Source organism: Megalobrama amblycephala, linkage group LG16 (assembly GCF_018812025.1).
Source record: "Megalobrama amblycephala isolate DHTTF-2021 linkage group LG16, ASM1881202v1, whole genome shotgun sequence".
Lineage (NCBI taxonomy): Eukaryota > Metazoa > Chordata > Actinopteri > Cypriniformes > Xenocyprididae > Megalobrama > Megalobrama amblycephala.
Window position 1 is genome coordinate 18,459,121 of NC_063059.1, and position 20,524 is coordinate 18,479,644.

The 20,524-nt window shown below is 40.7% G+C and overlaps 1 protein-coding gene across 10 annotated transcripts in view; it reads left to right on the forward strand.

Annotated features, from left to right (window-relative positions):
- The window catches only part of LOC125249746, an 81,630-nt gene that overhangs the window by 22,747 nt on the left and 38,359 nt on the right, over positions 1–20,524 (forward strand). For 9 of the 10 annotated variants that reach the window (XM_048162109.1, XM_048162117.1, XM_048162111.1 and 6 more), the window contains 2 exons: positions 71–484; positions 10,944–11,357. In XM_048162109.1, coding sequence (XP_048018066.1) covers positions 71–484; positions 10,944–11,357 — 828 coding nt within the window. The remainder of the gene's footprint in view (positions 1–70; positions 485–10,943; positions 11,358–20,524) is intronic. The other variant, XM_048162115.1, reaches the window with a different exon arrangement.

A 20,524-nucleotide genomic window follows, 5' to 3' on the forward strand; every position in this document is an offset into this window, starting at 1 on the left:
TGTTACAGGTCCATTTTTAACATATTCATCCTGGTTCTTACGTGTAACAAAATCTTTCACTGTTTTATAGGTTACCTCCCTCACAGAATGAATACTTGAAAGTGACTGACTGGAGATTGAGATTACTAGTACTTGATATGTGTCTACAAGTACCTTTTTTAAAGAAAGAAATCACAGAGACATCTATGGATACATTATACTCTTACATATCCTGCGGAAATTGTGATTTCCTGCTCGATCTGTACTCACATATGAAAGTCTATGCAGCTCAAACAGGTAGGGATATCCTTCCAGCATTACAGCCAATTTATCATTCAGCTCCTGCAGTCTGGATCATAAAGCTCTCAGAGAGAAAGAGCTCCATCCTCCTAGAAGTGCTGAAACTTCAAACAGAGAAGAAACCAGTAGAGCTGATAGACTGTACAGATGAAGAGAGTGAAGTGAGGGGATTCCTCCAGTGTCTGCCCTACATCTCACAGCTCAGGTCAGAGTTTGGTGGTGAAATTACACTTATAGTTTCAATTTATTTTAATGTTGTCATTTACACTACCATTCAAAAGTTTGGGATCGGTAAGATTTTTAATGGTTTTAAAAGAAATTTCTTCTGCTCACCAAGGCTGCATTTATTTAATTAAAAATACAGTAAAACAGTAATATTGTGAAATATTATTACAATTTAATATAACTGTTTTCTATTTACATATATTGTACAAAGTAATTTATTCCTGTGATGGCAAAGCTGAATTTTCAGCGTCATTACTCCAGTCTTCATTGACATATTATCCTTCAGAAATCATTGTAATATGCTGATTTGCTGCTCAAGAAACATTTCTTATTATTATCAATGTTGAAAACATTTTTTCTGTACTTTTTTGTTTTTATCAGGATTCCTTTGATGAATAGAAAGTTCAAAAGAACAGCATTTATCTGAAATACAAAGCTTTTGCAACATTATACACTACCGTTCAAAAGTTTGGGGTCAGTAAGAATTTTTATTTATTTATTTTTTTTAAAAGAAATGCATTTTTTTAAAGAAATGAATACTTTTATTCAGCAAGGATGCATTAAATCGATCAAAAGTGACAGTAAAGACATTTATAATGTTACAAAAGATTATATTTCAAATAAACGCTGTTCTTTTGAACTCTGTTCATCAAAGAAAAAAATATTATACACAAATATTTTGTACAATTGTACACAATAAATGTTTCTTGAGCTGCAAATCATCATATTAGAATGATTTCTGAAGGATCATGTGACACTGAAGACTGGACTAATGATACTGAAAATTCAGCTTTGACAACACAAGAATAAATTACATTTTAAAATATTTTCAAATAGAAAACAGTTCTTTTAAATTGTAATAATATTTCACAATATTGCTGTTTTTGCTGTATTTTTAAAGGGTTAGTTCACCCAAAAATGAAAATAATGTCATTTATTACTCACCCTCATGTCGTTCCACACCCGTAAGACCTTCATTCATCTTCGGAACACAAACTAAGATATTTTTAATAAAATACGATGGCTCAGTGAGGCCAGGGCACTCACCCAGTCCCATCTATGGATAATCCGGCCCTGCTCTGAATACATTCATAAAATGCATCATTAATTACTCATGTGTTACCTAGTCACTATGCAGGAACTACTACTGATCAGGACCATTATTTTAAAGTGAAAAACATCAGACACTTTAATGTTGTGATTAGTAATTAATTAGTAATTCTTTATAATTTGTCATAGTTACCTATTAGTCCTTAATGATGCCAATGTCATTCTCTAATTATTGATTAGCTAATAAGGAACTATCTTAGTACTAAATTTGATATTACTTACTGATTAGTTAAGCTTGTTTCTATATTAGTTAATAGTAGTATCTGAAGTGTTAATGTAGTACTACTCATTAGTCCTGCATTGCTTCCTGCATAGTTACTTATTAATGGCAGGCCATTATTCTAAAGTGTTACCATGCAGCCTTGGTGAGCAGACGAAACTTACCGAAAATCTTACCGATCCCAAACTTTTGAATGGTAGTGTATATGCATTAATACATAATGTTGTTAATTTAGATTAATTTGAAATACATTTATGTCAGATCCATTAGTGATAAGCTTAATTTCTGTTGTTTTAATGTAACTGAAGATTTTGGCTACATTTATACTGTAAGACAGATCCGTTCCTATCCATTTTTATCCTATCCATAGATACCTATCCATTTTTTCCTTACTGTTTACCTTTACTTGAAATGAAACTGATTGCATTTACATTAATATTGAGCCAAAACACACTAAGAGCAGGAAAGTAATTAAACAAACCAATTTTTTTTCATGTCTGTGCACTTGAACATAGATTTAAGGGGTCTTGGCATGATGTTTGTAATTATTTTAATATTTTCACTCAATTTGAAATACAGTCATAAATTCAAAAATATTATTTTCAACCCTCATTTGACTGTTTGTCACAAACACTTTTTAAGTTTAAGTGCTACATCTCCTTTAAGACTTGTCAGTAAACGGCCACTGTGATGATTGGCTAAGGCAGTGGTTCTCAACCTTTTTTCCCAGTGGGCCGCACAATGGTCCAAGTGCAAGTCTCACGGGCCGCATATAATTTACATATGACGTCACCAATGCAAACCAATCAGATGTAATGTTATGGTATTAGCAGATAATGCTATTATACCTAGATGTTGCACACAATAAATAACAAATAAAAACTAACTTACTGACATTAGCTTTACAATAAAAAACAGACAGTAATGCTCAATAAACATGCACAAACTGTATACAATCACTTTAATTTTCTATTTAATTCTGCATGAATTCTGTATGACTTCGTCTCTCTGACGATATCAAGCATTCTGTCATGTCCCAATCCCTCGCGCAGCATCGGATCAGCGAGCGCGCGCAGAGTTGGGCTCATTCCACCCACGGGTGCGCTGATGCGGTTATTTTTATTAAGTACATCAAACAAACACATCGAATTCACAGTTCAGTCTTTTGAAACTATAGGTTCCCTTTCGTGGGAACTATCGACGCTGCGTGACAACGCATTGGGAACCTTCTGCGTGATGTCGTCACTGAAGCACTCATGTATCTAACCAATCGCGTAGCGAGACGTCAGAGACGGGTGACGTCACGGACCAGGAAACTATAAAGCACACCCGGATGCAGAGCACGCTAGCTTCTGTGTCTTCAGCAAGCACTCTATGTTATCGTGTGTCTTATTTGGTGTTGTTTGTCTTATTTCATATAAACAAGTCACGATATCTTTGTCTGAGGACAAGAGTATCTCACACCAATCCATATATATATATTTATAAAAAAGACACGTATTATGGCGAGAAACAGCAGTTGAATGGGAGTTGAGTAAGCCCGGGCAGCTCTCGAGGGAGCCGTCTGTGTGCACTATAAAAAAGAAACTCGCTCTCAGAATACTGTGTTCCAGTGTTCCCCGCGGATCGCGAAAAAGAAGCCATTCGTGGGGTTCACAAATGGATCTGACAGAGGGGTTAGAGACGGGCGCTGCCCTTTCTCTGCCCTTACCTGCCAGATTCAGTGCCGTCTCCCAGGTGGAAGCACGCTCTGCGGTTTCTTCCCTGGGTTGAGGCACCGGTATTTCACATGCCCAGCTCTGAGGAGGTGGATATTGTGATATCGATCTGAGGACTCGCCACCTCACACATATCGTGTTAGGGAGTGGAGCATGCACGTCAGTTCGAAAACAAAGCAGCTGACGGTTCATTCATAAAAATGTCCCGGAGTGTAAAGAAAGAAATGCACTAGCGGGAGTTTTTATCTCCATTCCTGTTGGCTTTATTCTCGAGGGAATAAAAGTCTAACACAAGGCTTAGATCTCGCGTTTGCCGAGGCAGCGCGTGGATTAAGCCTGCAATAAGGAATATATAGCTCGAATCTCGCGTTTGCCGAGGCAGCGCGTAGATTAAGTGTGCAACAAAAAATATACGGCTCGCTCGGATCTTGCGTTTGCCGAGGCTGCGCATAGATTGCGTGCACGTAGTATATATTGTATATAATGTGTTTATATATATCTGGAGGGAACTGAGCAGACGGGAGTTTCCCTTTCTCTCTTTCCCTATAATACCTTGCAAACTATTACGAGCTATAATTCTCTTTGTATTCTAATATATTCAGCCTGTCATTTTTGACTGTTTTGGGCTGCATTTAATTTAAGGATTAAATGAAATATTGAATACATTAAATTCTGAGGAATTTAAAGGAAAAGGGTGTCACCACCCTTGCTCCCCCGCAGAAAGCTTGGGGACCGGGACAGGTGACACAGCTGAAGTCTTTGTGAAGTAAGACAGATCTGCGGACTGTTATTATCACCAAGAAGGCTTCAAAGAGGTCCTGACATCTGTGGGCCAGGATCCATGAGGGCAGCCCCCTCCGGAGGGGGTCCTGTGTTAGAATATCTGACACCCGTCCCCCTTTGGTGCCCTCAGGAGGCCGTTATGCTAACTCTGCCACCCAGTGTGCGTCAGGGCGCAGCGGTCTCCACCGACCCTCCGAGGAGAGCCGGTCATGACTTGATTCGTCTGTTTTCTGCCGGTGCGCCGCTCCAGAACGTCGACTCAAGTGCTCAAAAACACCAGAGGCCAGTCTCGAGAGACTGGTTCCCTTAGTAGATTTTATGTCAGAATGGAAACTTCTACCGAATATATCAAAATGGGTGCTGCTCATCATAGAAAAGGGTTACAGGGCCTCGCCTGCCCAGATTCAATGGGGTCTTTCCCGCCCAGATTCAATGGGGTTTTTCCCATAGTGGTGACCCCCGAGCAGTCTCTGGTTATGGAACAAGAGGTTATGACACTCTTGCGAAAAGGAGCTATAGAAAGGGTTCCTCCTCCCAGCAAGCTGTCAGGCTTCTACAGCCGCTATTTCATTGTTCCAAAGAAGGATGTGTCCTGTCATAGATTTACATGTGTTAAATCGCTCAATATGAAAGCTCAAATTCAAGATGCTTACACTTAAACAGATTATCCCACAGATCAGGTCCGAGGACTGGTTTGTGGCGATAGACCTGAGAGAGGTGTACTTTCAGGTGTCTATCCATCCTTCTCACAGGAAGTTCCTCAGGTTTGCTTTCGGGGGCAAAGCTTACCAATACAGGGTTCTTCCTTTCGGCCTGTTATTATCACCCCGCACATTCACGAAGTGCGTGGATGCAGTGCTGGCTCCACTGAGACTCCAGGGCATCCGCGTACTGAATTACATAGAAAGTGATTCTAGCTCAATCAGAGCAACTAGCAGTTCAGCATCGAGTTGCTGTTCTGTCCCATATGAAGAGGCTTGGGCTGAGGCTCAATGCCAAAAAGAGTGTGCTAGTTCCGGCTCAGACTACCACTTATCTAGGTGTAGTTTGGGACTCCACCTCGATGCAGGCACATTTGTCTCCTGCTCGTGTGAGTTCCATTCTCGCAGCCGTGAAAGGGGTGAAGTTAGGCCAGTCACTCACTGTAAAACAGTTCCAGAAACTGTTGGGTCTGATGGCAGCTGCGTCCAACGTCATACCTTTTGGCCTTCTGCACATGAGACTCTTACAGTGGTGGCTCAGGACCAGGGGATTTTCTCCGAGGGGAAATCCTTTTCGCATGATCAAAGTTGCACGGCAATGCCTTCGTGCTCTGGCCATGTGGAAAGATCCCTGGTTCCTGTCCCAGGGACCCGTGCTGGGGACTTCTGGTCGTCGTGTAATGCTTACGACAGATGCTTCCCTCACGGGCTGGGGGGCGATCACGAGTGGTCGCTCAGCTCAGGCTCTATGGGAGGTCCATCAACTCTCCTGGCACATAAATCGGCTGGAGATGATGGCGGTGTTTCTAGCATTAAAACACTTTCTCCCAGACCTGAGAGGCCATCACGTGTTGGTCCGCACGGACAACACACGGTGGTCTCAGATATAAACCATCAGGGGGGTCTGCGGTCTCGCCAACTTTACTACTTGGCCCGTCGGATCCTCCTATGGTCCATAGGGAAGCTGCTCTCTCTGAAGGCAGCTTACATCCCGGGGTATAAAGGGAGCAGACGCCCTGTCGAGGCAGGGGCCGAGGCCCGGGGAGTGGAGACTCCACCCAGAAGTGGTGGATCTCCTATGGAAAAATTTCGGTCGAGCGGAAGTCGACCTATTTGCTTTGGGAGAGTCAACCCAGTGACCACTCTGGTACTCCCTAACACATCCAGCACCTCTGGGTCTGGATGCTATGGTACAGACGTGGCCGAGGCTACGTCTGTACGCATTTCCCCCGATCGCCTTGCTCCCGGGAGTTCTGGAGAAAGTATACCGGGAAGGGGTCAGCCTAATACTGGTAGCCCCCTTCTGGCCAACCAGAATATGGTTCTCGGACCTAGTGTCCTTACTAGACGGCTCCCCAATGGAGCTTCCCCTTAGACAGGACCTCCTGTCGCAAGCGGGCGGCTCGATAATACATCCCCGCCCAGAACTGTGGAAGCTATGGGCCTAGCCTCTGAGGGGGCCAGGCTCATAGATGCTGGTCTTCCAACTGAGGTTGTGGAGACCATCCTTAACTCCAGAGCTCCCGCCACGAGGAAGCTTTATTCCTATAAATGGAATTTATTTTCTGCTTGGTGCAGACAGAATAATATGGACCCTGTCCACCCTCCTGTCAGCTTTGTGCTAAGATTTCTCCAAGAAAAATTCTCGGAGGGCCTATCGCCTTCAACCTTGAAGGTTTATGTCGCGGCTATCTCAGCCTTTCATGCTTCTCTTGAGGGTGGCTTCTCGGTGGGTCGAGACCCCCTCGTTACTCGCTTCCTCCATGGCACACTGAGGTTGAGGCCAGCCTGGGACCTGGCGGTGGTATTACAAGGGTTAGCTGAGGCTCCCTTCGAACCACTCTCACTGTAAAACAGTTTCAGAGACTGTTGGGTCTGATGGCAGCTGCGTCCAACGTGATTACTATTGGCCTTCTGCACATGAGACCCTTACAGTGGTGGCACAGGACCAAGGGGTTTTCCCTGAGGGGAAATCCTTTTCGCATGATCGAAGTCACGCGGCGATGCCTTCGTGCTCGGGTCATGTGGAAAAAGCCTTGATTCCTGTCCCAGGGACCCATGCTGCCGCCACGAGGAAGTTGTTGTTTTCTACCTGGTGTAGAAACAATAATACGGACCCTGTCCTTTCTTCTATTAGCTGTGTGCTAAAATCCCTCCAGGGAAAAAATCTCGGAGGTCCTATCTACCTACCTAGGTTTACATTGCAGCAATTTCAGCATATCATGCTCCTCTTGAGGGGAATATCTCGGTAGGTCGAGACCCCCTCGTCACATGCTTCCTCCGTGGCACACTGAGGTTGAGGCCTCCAGTGCGCACAAGGGTTCCGGCCTGGGACTTGGCCGTGGTCTTACAGGGGTTAGCTGAGGCTCCCTTTGAACCACTAGAGGAGGTTCCTGAGACGTTCCTCACTCTTAAAACGATTCTTTTATTGGCTATCACTTCTCTGAAGCGGATAGGAGACTTACAAGCACTTTCTGTTGCTCCTTCTTTTCTTGAATTTGCTCCAGGAATGGTGAAAGCATCCCTGTATCCTAGACCGGGTTATGTCCCAAAGGTCCCTACCAATGTCCCAGGCCCCATTGTGCTTCAGGCCTTCTATCCTCCTCCATTTGAATCTGCGGATCAGGAAAAATTTAATCTGCTGTGCCCAGTAAGGGCTTTGGATGCTTATGTCCACAGAGCTGCCCTGTGGCGTAAGTCAGATCAATTGTTTGCCTGTTATGGGTCCCCTAAAAAAGGCGGCCCAGCATTGAAGCAGAGAATGAGCAAGTGGGTGGTCGAGGCCATCTCACCTGCCTATGAAGCGGCCGGACAGCCTTCTCCTTTGAATGTTCGCGCCCATTCAACTAGGGGTATGGCGGCATCAAAAGCTTTGATGTCAGGAGTTTCCATGGGTGATATATGTGATGCAGCTGGATGGTCATACCAGCACACATTTATTAAGTATTATAACCTTGATATTGGCTCCACTCTGGGGTCCTCCGTTTTGTCAAGATAACTTTGACAAGTGTTTGAGCTACGGCTCAGTTGGGATTGCGTTCCCAATGCGTTGTCACGCAGCGTCGATAGTTCCCACGAAAGGGAACGTCTCGGGTTACAGATGTAACCCTGGTTCCCTGAGTAGGGAACGAGACGCTGCGTCTCTTGCCGTACCCCTGCACACTTGCGAGTGCTTGCTTCAGACTTATTCAGAAGCTAGCGTGCTCTGCATCCGGGTGTGCTTTATAGTTTCCTGGTCCGTGACGTCACCCGTCTCTGACGTCTCGCTACGCGATTGGTTAGATACATGAGTGCTTCAGTGACGACATCACGCAGAAGGTTCCCAATGCGTTGTCACGCAGCGTCTCGTTCCCTACTCAGGGAACCAGGGTTACATCTGTAACCCGAGACGTTTTGCTTGTACTTTAGTACTTTACTACAGAGCAAACAGGAAGGCTGCCCATCTCGCTCATTAACAACTGATTCTTCCATTCTTCTTACCTTTGATGCTAATGCTGCGACTCTTCTTGTTTGCATGTGTTCCTTCATTGTATGTTCCACATTTAGTTTTTCTCCTCTAATAACAAATTTGATCATTTTAAACCCTAAATTTACAAAAAAATAATGGCTACTGTTGGAATTCTTCCAAAGCGCGCGCTTGTAAGTGTTCGTTAACTGAGTGATTGCGTCATTACATTGCCTGATGTCTGAAAATAGTAAATGCTCTCCAAAATGATTTTATATGACAAATAAAGCATTATAGCTCATTTATATTTGTTTATTTCACTTTAATTTAAATGTAAAAACAAAAATAAATTGTAATGCTATTATTTATTTTTTAAGTTGTGGTCGGCATATTGCGGGCCGCATTTACATTCGTGACGGGCCGCGGGTTGAGAACCACTGGGCTAAGGTCATTTCAAAGGAAAAAATATCAGTGCCCCCACTATTGTACATGAGTGTAAAACTGTCATTTACAGGCAAAGCATTATGTATTTTCTTTTTTTTTTTTTTTTTTTGATACCTTCACTCCTGCCCACTGGAGTTTTTTGTTGTTTTTTGTTTACTCATGCTTTGCAATGTGCTGCTGTCAGATCCAGTAGAGTTGGCATTGCTGTATCTTTCATTAAAAGTTTCTTTGCAAACTCTGCATTAAATTGTGCCTGATTACAAAGCCATTTCTTTAGTGAAATGGTCAAAACAAACATAATCTTCCAACACAATCCCGATATCGTTTAAAAAGAAACTATCCATTCATTCCTAATGCTGCGGTCCTTCAGAAGGCTGTGCAGATCTTTCATTATTTTACTTTTATTATTATCTATGTAAAATCTGGTTTAAATCTTGCAGTTGCTTCAGGTCCCTGTTAACATTAGTACCTCTATGGTCTTGGCTGACCTGCTCTCTCTTTCTCGTCACGTCATTGTTCACCACTGCTGGGCAGGTTACCAAAATGATATGGTAAAGCAGGTGCTGATGTGTTGTTGGAGAGGTGGTCAGATGAAAATATCTACCACTCTCTAATGTCACAATGTGGAGGAAGTAGAAAACAAATCAATTGGCAGCTTGATTTCAACTTTTGGGATACAATACTGTGGCTGATTCACCAGAGAAAAGGGAAAATTCGATCCTAATAATATAGAACTGGGTTACTAGAGATGCATGATTTAGACCAGCGGTTCCCAAACTTTTTTCCCTGCGCACCCCCTTCTATGTCCCAACCAGGTTGTCGCACCCCCCAATCCCCCTTCAAAAAAAAAAAAAAAAAACCGCAACAAAGCTTTGTTTTATCGCCATATAAAGACTCATGTTTAATCATGCGCGAATAACCAGAACACGCATGACTATAACAACATCAACAAAGTTTCAATATAATGCAACAAAGCTACGCACAAGCTTCCACTTTTAAGAGGACGAGTGACAGACACAGGCTCAGTAACAGAAAGCACGGTTATTTTCAGCCGTGTAAAAGAAACATTGCAGCAATAGGCTATGAATGAAACGAGTTGGCACACATATAGCCTAGCCTGCAGTGCATAAAAGAAGAGCAGTGCGTAGAAGAAGACAGCAGCTGTCTTCTTCTATGTTTCTATCAAAAACGAATAAATTATAGTTTTTTTATTTAAAATAAAAGCGATTACAAAGGAAATGTTTACTGTTCATGTTTTTTTTTATTGTATGGAAAAATCCCACTTAAAAAAACAGGCCGCCATTACATTTTTCCTCTCGCGCACCCCCTGGTGGCAGCTCGCGTACGCCTGGGGGTGCGCGCACCACACTTTGGGAATCCCTGATTTAGACCAAGAAGTCTCAGCCAATACCACTTCTGAAACGTGTTGGTCTTGAGTTGTGGTGTCTAGCAGCAGGAGCTGGCAGGTGCACCTCTTCACATCTGTTTGTGATCAGTGGTTCTGTGTGCCTGAGTTCATAATGTTTTCTTCCACACAGTGAGACTGACAGCTGATACATGACTATATTTTGGTTTCTAGATATCTGGGGAATTGGTTGACAATGTAAATGCAGCCAAAGTGTTTAGTGATGAATCAATAATGGTGGAGCGACCATCTGTTCGACAAAGATTTACTTTAACATCAACTGAATCTGTTAATTAAAAATGTGTGGTTTCAGGAAATTATTTAAATTACTATATGTTTCATTATGTTTCACAGTTTATTTGCAGTTATGCCCTCTTTTTTGTTGTTTGAAAAATGTAATTGTGGTTACACTTGCTCATATAATTTTTATATTTTGCCAGAAAAAAAATTTCAGAGCATCTCAAAGCAAAACTGACAACTAGGATAATTACAAAAACATCTGTTCATCACTTTTAACCTACAGTATTGTCTGACAAACTGTTTGATTAATTTCAAGAATCTTTATTTGTCTCCTTTGTCATCTCTCAATAAATCTTGTTCACTCTTTCTTTAGATTTGTTGAACCACAGAATAAAACCACTGAACCATGGGAGAAAAGAAAGAGATCATTTATACTGGATTTGTGTCTGCAAGCTGCTCTCAACCAGAAAGAGACAATAGAAGAAACTGTGAAGAAATTGCTGTCATCTGTGAATTATGTGAAATCTGATTTCCTGCTGGATCTGTGTTCACATGTGAAGGACTATGAGACTCAAACAGGCAGGACTGTCCTTCCAGCATTACAGCCAATTTATCAGTCAGCTCCTGCAGTCTGGACCATAAACCTCTCAGAGAGAAAGAGCTCCATCCTCCTAGAAGTGCTGAAACTCCAAACGGAGAAGAAACCAGTAGAGCTGATAGACTGGACAGATGAAGAGAGTGAAGTGAGGGGATTCCTCCAGTGTCTGCCCTACATCTCACAGCTCAGGTGAGAGTCTCTGTGTTTGTGTTTCCTGTTTCTCTGTGGTCATTGTTTGTCCTGTTGACAGTGGGATTGTGTTCATCTGTTTCCAGCACACATTGATGTCATAATAACACACAGGACACAACAGCACTCTATTTTAATAGAGCTGTATGGTTGAAAGAAATACGTTTTATTTTAATTTAGAATCCGAAAGTTATGAAAAAGTACTATATTTACATTATTTTACATGTATTATGTTCAATTATTATTGTTTTTTTTTTTGACAAAATAGATCTAATAAAGACATTTGAGGGAAAAAAAAAAAAAATCTAAACTCTGATCTGTACCACATTGGAAAATGGTCAAACAACAAATTTTCTTTAAAAATATAAATTTATCAATTCATTTGAATATTTCTTTAATACAAATTAAATATCATTATATTATTATATTTCAGAACTTTCTCACTGCTGTCATTTGGAACAACTGTGCAATCTTTTTACCCTTTCTATTAAATGCTGCTTTATTTTTTTTTTTTTCTGAAAAGAAGAAATGCAAATCATAATGTGTTTTTTTTTTGTTTTTTTGGTTTTTTTTTGTGCGTAAATGCAGTTATCCACCTTATTCTTACAGCCCATGTCGCTTTGCTCGAATTATGGGTGTAACTTCCGTTAAGCACTCTATGAACACAATAATACGTTTTTTAAACTGGGTACAATGAGTTCCCTTTCGAAAGGGAACTCTACTCTGCGTTCGAAAACGCATTGGGGAACGCCACGTGACCCAGGTGTCTGAAAGCACTATCCAATAACTCCAATTCCTATTGGCCAGCGACAGCCTATGACGTCATACGGCGCGACCCGGAAGTATAAAGGAGCGCCAGGAGAGACAGCCAGTATCTCATCGTCTTCCGGTCCTGTTCTGTCTGCTTGCATACTTTCCATTGCTTTATGATCTCCGCGTTTTTTGATCGGGAGGGCATGGAAAAACCCCTAGCCATTCAGATTTGTATCTGAACCCAGACAGACGGGAGGAGGAGGAAGCGAGAGTGAGACGGGTGATTGATTGTGAACACTGTTGCGTTTGTAATCGATCCCCCAGCTATATAGGGCGATTTATATCTACCCTCTCCTCTTCTTCCTCCACCTCCTGTATATATATATATATATATATATGCGTGTGTATGTGTATATATATTTATATGCATGTTTGTATGTATATTTCTATATATGTGTATATATAGACATATATCATGCTCAGATGCTTCTTATGGTCAGACTGATGGCTGGGCCCATAGTCATTATTTCTATCAGCCCGCTGTTTTTGTTTGATAGTAAGAGGATCTTTTAGGCTTAAAAGAACCTTAGATTCCATCCTTTCATGTAAAAAGGAGCATTAGGAGTTTTTTGGTTTTTTTAGCTGCAGGAGGGTCTATATTTTATTCGTTTAAAATAAGACCTTATTTTCCTGTATAATTTTCTGAGCATGTAGTCAGGAAAATTAGGGGGTTTTGGGCAAACTGAAGTTGATAGCACTCGTCACTTCAGTTAATATGTAAATGTTTAGGTCGGCCTTAATTGACCGCCTGACATTGTTTGCTTGTGAGCTTCACTTTCTTTCTCTTATCCATGAGATTTGGAGGTGAAGCCCAGGCTTCACTAGGCTTGTGGCCCTGTAAGAAGGCCCGTAGCTTAGCGGCTAGGCTAGAGCTAGGTTAGGTGTGTTATTTACATAACCTTATGTATACTATCCCTTATTAGGTTGTATAGTTCCTAGTTCTGGCCTTCTCCCGAGGGAGTTGTTAGGCCGTATGCCCATTATCCCCTTGCTTATGTAGGCGCTTTTGCCCTACATTTATATGTGAGCTTACTTATGCTGCCACAGGTTAGCACCTGTTCTCTTAATAGTAGGCCCTTTTTGCTGTAAAGCGGCCTCTATTTGAGAGGATGGTGACTATATATTCCCCAGTTAAGAGGTTTATTTGTGTCACTGAGTGCATCACCTGTTGGATTGCATACTCAGGGTAGTTAGAACCACTTTTTGAGGAAAGTTGGTATCTATTTAGGCTCCCTGGTGATCATGTTAGCGGCTATATAGCATATAACTCGGATTGTAGGCTTTATGATATTTAGCCTCCTTCTAGTTAGCAGTTGTTTCTACAATGCTGTTTAACTGATCATGGTTTGCTCACATATGTACACTACCACAGGCCCTGCCACGAGTCTGTTTGAGTTAGTAAGCCTTATAGCCTCCCTTAGACCATGTTGGCTTTGTTTGGTTCCCTTTAGTCACATGTTTAGGGTACATTGCCTGTTGGAATGTGTAGCCTAGCGCAGGTTGCAGTTAGCTTCCCATAGTTATGATTGGGTTAGAGCTGGTTCCTTGTAGCTTGGTCCCCTTTTAAATTCACAAGCTGCAGCCACGTGTCATTGAATCGGCAGGCCCCTTCAGGCCTCCTTTTTAGTCCACACGTTGGCACGGTTGGTGGTTTTAATTGGCAAACAGGCTGAACGCCACTTGTTGCTGGAATGGTAGGACCCTCAAGGCCTCTTTTCTTAGTCGACTTGATGGCAGGATGCCTGGGAAACCATGCCACCATTGGCCACGCCCCATCGTCAACAGATAGGCCCTAAACAGGCCTGTTTTCGATGTTTGGCAGCGTTTCATGTATTCCCTCTTTGGAAATTTCTAATACATGGCCTTTGGGTGGTATTGTTAGGATAGCCACTTGCTGATGCCGCATGTGTACTAAGGTAGGCCTACCTCGGCCTCCGGTGTAACATGTGGAGTTCAGTATTCAGTATTTTGAGTGGCTGGCCCCTCAGGTTGATAGATACAGTAGTGAAATCTTACTGAGGTTTGGTTTTATCCATTGTCCATTTATTTATTGTTGGCGTACACTGTACTCCTCTTGCTTTAAAGAGTAAAAGGTGCTTTTACTGAGTACACTGCTCGTTGGATTGTGTCAGGTAAGGTGAACCACCTCAAAAGGCCATGCCCCACCCTGACGGATAGGCCCTAATCAGGCCTGTTCACGTTGGGTGGCAGCGTTCTATGTATTTCTTCTGAGGAAGTTTTAATACATGGCTTTCTGGTGGTCTGGTTCTCAGGTGGAGTATGGTAGTGAAACCTTACTGAGGTTCGGTTTAACCTACATCTGCCTCCCTGAGTCTTACTTTACTCTAGTTGAGCTAAGAGCCACCTAGAGCCTAGGGTGGATCTTTGTGCTCCTAGAAACGGCCAGCGAGACTTACGCTGTGTCTCCTAGAGGTTGATAGGCCTGCGGGCCACCTTTTTGACACACTGGAGTTTGTTTGGGTGTATTTCTCTTTGAGAATTATTTCTATACACTTTCGCTGGCCAGGGGCCCAAGTGGTAGATCCAACCCCCTCTTAGCGCATTGTTTACCATGCTTGGGGCCTAAACACTGCCACGAGCTGATGCCACGTGTCTGTTGAGGTTATAGGCCCATCCAGGCCTTCCTTAATACGTGTTGGCGTACATTGTACTCCTCTTGCTTTAAAGAGTAAAAGGTGCTTTTACTGAGTACACTGCTCGTTGGATTCAGTTGGGTGGATTGTCGTAAGGGCACTGTGCAGCTTCTTATTGCTACCATGGAAGTTGTCTGTCTGCCTCAGGCTAGGACAGACGTTCAGGATGGCTCTTATAAAAAACAGACCATCTTCTGAATCTACTTCTGTTTTCACATATACTATTATCATGTTGTAGGCCCCTCTTTGGCCTCCATGAGTGTATGCCCTTGGCATAGTCTACCTGTTAGGTGAGCTCTGCGCTTCCCCTTTGGGGTTGGGTTTGTAATAGTGCTTAGCTAAGTTGATTATGGTGGTAGGCCTTAATCAGGCCCCATCCTAAGAATCAGCCCCAGGCTGGTTTGTTTAATTAAGCACTGGGTAGATCCTAGATTGAGCGGATTATCTCCCCTCGATATGAGGGTTCATAGCACTCAGCTGAGTTCTGCTCTCCAGGATGCCCGTCTCTACACGTGGGTCTGAGCTGGTTCCTGCCTTTCTGCAGTCACTCTTACCTACTATCTTCCTTAAGAATGCGTTTTTAGAGGCTCTGTATTCAGACAGGGTTGGCCTGAACTAAGTCTGTTCCCTAACAAGACCGGGTCGGCCTCCCTGGTGGCATTGAGGGTGACCCTGTTCCCCTCAAAGTGGCTGGCCGAGGTTCCCTTTGGTTCCTTGGCCACATTCCCTTAAAGGGACCACGTTTTCTGCGGAAAGTGGGTTCCAGACACCTTAGCGATTTCGGTAGGCCCTATTTTAAAAAAAAAAAAAAAAAGAGGTAGAGGCCTTCTTGAAGTTCAGCTTGGGCTGTTGGCCAAAGGGAATGCTGTCACTGACAGCCTGGTGTGACCCGAGGGGGAGTTGCCAAGCAGTTCGCGAACTGCTTTTGGGCCTTTGTCTAAGCCATACTTTTTGGCAGGCACTCTCCTCAAGCATGGCGGTGTGGGTATATTGTTCCCCAATGCGTTTTCAAACGCAGAGTAGTTCCCTTTCGAAAGGGAACGTCTCAGGTTACGTATGTAACCATGGTTTCCTGAGAACAGGGAACGAGACTCTTTATTCTACTCACCCTTCAATCATCGAACGTTAAAAGTACATTTAAAGTTGTACAAGCATCAACAAGGTACTTTTAACAGACCATGAATAACCCTAAAAACACGATTCTTTCCACAACGATAACAAACAGGTTAAATATAACTGTAGTAATATATATCTGTATTATGTAACATACGTTACCTTAATCAATGTTAATTTACTTCACCATTGTGTGATACTATTTCAAAGAGATTTCCGTCATTTTGAAAGATAATAAATTGTATTTACCTGTGAAAACAAACCTGGAAAGAGATGTGAGGATTTGAGGAGAAAAACAAGAGATTATTTGTGCATTCCAGTGAATTATTAATGGGATATATTGTAAATTAAATTGGGAGAACAAACCAAAAAATTTCCAGTATATGTTGTCCTTTTTCATACTACAGCAAAATGTTCAAGGGAAAAAAAAGAAAATAATCCTGAGGGGAAAAAATGTAGCAACTGAAAAGAGCTCTTGCCATAGATATTCTTATTATAACATGTTACGTTAATGATTTGAAACGATTCATTTCAGTCTTTTTGAATGGAAGTTCCCCAAACCGGAAATGCCACCCATAATTCAAAACACAGTACACTCAAAAAAATATTTCAGGCTAAACATAAGTTTTATGTAATTGAATTACATATAAAATTTCCATCCATTTGGATTACATAGTTTTTACATAAACAAACTAATAAACTTAATGTGATTCATATTTGTAAGTCATATGTAAATGAAATAGGTAAGATTTATCTAATAGTATGCCCAGGCTATATAACACTGCTTAGTGTTCATATGTTTGCGCACTACTGAGTTAAAGTACCATTGAAGCAGTGTCAGAGTTAATGAGATAATTAAGTGATTAATTGAGTGATGATTGACCATTATTGAAGACACCTGATGATAACAAGCAGAATCACCAAAGGAGAAAATCACAATTTTTAAGCCACCATCGTGGAGATGAGGGTTTGCTTTAGTTGGGCTCTTGACCCTTGACTATTTCTTATTAGATTTTGTTTGTGCTGTTGTAACAGCTAGTCAAACACACAGAAAAGATGATCAGGTGGTGTTGGTTATGTTTTCACATAATCATTATTTGATCTGAATCACTGAACTCATTTAGAGCCCAATCTCTGAGTTAGATTCACATTATTGATTACAGCAGAACTGTGATTCTACAGCAGAAGATCAGCTTTATACAACAATATAATCTGAAAAATCTCTCAAAAATTCTGATAAAAAAATGTATATGAAGTATTTAGAGACACAGACATCAAGAATCAGCCCGTGAATCTCAACAGTGGTGACCATCAAAAAGCATGTTGCAGTGCATTCTGGGAGCCACCAATCAAAATTCATCCATGGCTCCCATCATGCATTGCTGCATGAATAAATTATGAGCTGAATTGTCTTAGTAATTTCCTTTATTGTCACTATTTTTTTCTGTTTTTATGTGACTTTTTAGTAGCTTGTTTTCTAATGTTCAGAGTTGATCTGTTTATCAGAATATGTTGCTTATCACCGTCATTGAGATTCACAGGCTGATTCTTGATGTCTGTGTGTGCCTAAAAGAAAGATTTTTATTTTTTTATTCAGAACAACTTTTGAGAATAACTTTGGATTATATTGAATCACAGTGCTGCTGCAATCAATCATGTAAATTTATCTCAGAGATTGAGCTCTAAATTAGTTCAGTTATTCACACAAATAATGATTATGTGAAAACATAACCAACACCACCTGATCATCTTTTCTGTTTGTTTGACTAGCTGTTACAACAGCACAAGCAAAATCTAATAAGAAATAGTCAAGGGTCAAGAGCCCAACTAAAGCAAACACTCATCTCCACGATGGTGGCTTAAAAATTGTGATTTTCTCCTTTGGTGATTCTGCTTGTTATCATCAGGTGTCTTCAATAATGCTCAATCATCACTCAATTAATCACTTAATTATCTCATTAACTCTGACACATGCTTCAATGGTACTTTAACTCAGTAGTGCGCAAACACATGAACACTAGCAGTGTTATATAGACTGGGCATACTATTAGATAAATCTTACCTATTTCATTTACATATGACTTACAAATATGAATCACATTAAGTTTATTAATTTGTTTATGTAAAAACTATGTAATCCAAATGGATGGAAATTTTATATGTAATTCAATTACATAAAACTTATGTTTAGCCTGAAATATTTTTTTGAGTGTAGGCTCATCAGGAATAAGGTGGATATGATTGTAAACACTTACAAATAAATAAATGAATTTATCTATAAAACTACTATCTACAAAAAGATTTGATCTGTGTTGGATATCTGAGAAAAACATCAGAATTTGATTGTCATTGTAAATGCAGCACACATATTACTATATGCTAATATACCTACTGTATAGTAGGTACTACATTTGATTTGAAACTTACTTGTGACCATTAAAAAGTAGCTTTTATACAGTATGAATGTGTGTACTATGAATGAAATTCTGAAATACTGCATCCACCATGTTGTCATTATCATGTGACCTATGGCGTCAGTTGCGTCTCTTCACTGCCATTCATAAATCCTCTCCCGTGGCCTAATGGGATAGCAAAGTGTTCATTGAATGTGCACTTCAGAATCTCATTGGAAGTAGTAGGTCATCCAGGGACTTTCTGCCTACTGTTTTATGAATACTATTTCAGACATACAACTCGGCTCACATACTGTTTTTCACATACTATATAGTATGTAAGTAGACATATTCAGAAGCAGTGATAGTTTTTTTTGCAGTTATGCCCCTTTTTGTTTGAAAATTGATTTTAATCCATGTGGTTCAGCTTGCCTGCACCTTAGCTATAACCTGGCCTATCATCCACTTTGTGACACCATGTATTAAAAGCTTTCTTAGCATTAAGGAATAGGCTATGATAGCTGTCTCACAACATATCCCATAAAAGGAAATGCTAAATGGTGTTTACTTCAGTTCAATTTTAATGCATATTCTGCCTCAGGGCAAAACTGACAACTAAAGATAATTATAAAAATATCTGTTCATCACTTTCACTATTTAACCCTGTAAAACCCAAATATAGAAAAAAAGAGCAAAAAATGTTTTGACCTCTCAGATATTGTTTTAGGAGGTCTCTGATGTAGAAATTAAAGATTTTTCAAATTTTTTACTTTTTAGTAAGTTTTTAGGGAAATGTTGTAATATTGCAACGTTGGGCCTAGATAGGAGCAGATTTTCTGTATTTGTACTCACTTTATCTGAACAGATATACAGAGCATTTAAGCATTCATTTGCAGGATTGATTGCTTACATAGCCCCATAACAGTATATATCATGAGTAATAATCACACAACAATCATATTTTTTATGAATAAGCATCTATTAATAAAAAAAATTGTATTTATAAAACTTTTTCTTCTATCACTTTCAATGTGTGTTTTACAGTGATAGTCCCTAAGACTGTGCCCAAGTTCTTTTCATTTGAGAAGCACAGGCGAACATTGCACTTGCTACAGTGTTGTGTATCCATTATTGCAGTGTCTACAGCGTCCTCTCTTCTTTACTGGGAAATGTGCAATCATGTCGTTGCGTACATCCAGTGGGGTATTCCGATGACATCTTGGCATTCTGAAATGGAAAAAGTAAAAAAATTAATGAGTGAATAATACAAATGGGTCTTATATTGTAGTAGATAAACTGAAAGAATACAGGGTGGTAGACCATGTGTCGAGGGTAGAGATCTAAGTATATTATCCATCAAAGTATTATAATTTCAATGCAAATGCTAATCAAAATTCCACTACTACATTCAAACAATACAGTCTGGCTGGCCTATTATGCTCTCTACTTATACTAAAGGAACACATGCATCCCCCCCAGAGCACTTACAGGTTCATGTTCAAGACCATTCACACCTGTCCCTGAAGAATGCAAAAGGCATCCCCCCCAAAATCATTCAGAGCTCCTAATGCTATAAACTGCTACTTGGGCAACACTCAAAAAAAATCTCAGGATCATTTAGAAGTTAAAAAACAAATAAACTACATAAATACAGGCAGTTTCACTGCTCTGGATGATGGAGTTTTAAATCCCACATACAGTTTATTCCTGTGTTTAATTATGGTCTAAACTAAACTAAGTACAAATTTAACAGAAAAGCACATTTAGAACTTAGTTACAATGAATCTAACAGTTTAAATTTCAATTTGTGACCATGTGAGAAGTGCAGTGTCCTTATGTAACATGTAGGAGCACAGGCTATTTTGACTACCACTCTAGCCCAACGTTGTAGAATGGACTTAACAAGCTCTAAATCAAATTTTATTAATGTTTTCCAAAATAACTAAATATATCTGTGTTCTAGACATTGTAATAAACACACAAAAAAAAATATGTAAGGAAATTTACTTACTTGAATCTTGACAAATCCAGTCATGTAAAAAAAGGAGATGTGCTTGACGCGAAGTCTGCAGGTAGAGTAACTTCATGGCCAGATGACTGGACCTACAAACACTTATTCTATCCAATAGCATTTTGAGGACAAACAATAGAACCCAATAACTATGTAAATGTGGTCTTGAGAGGAAAAAAACAT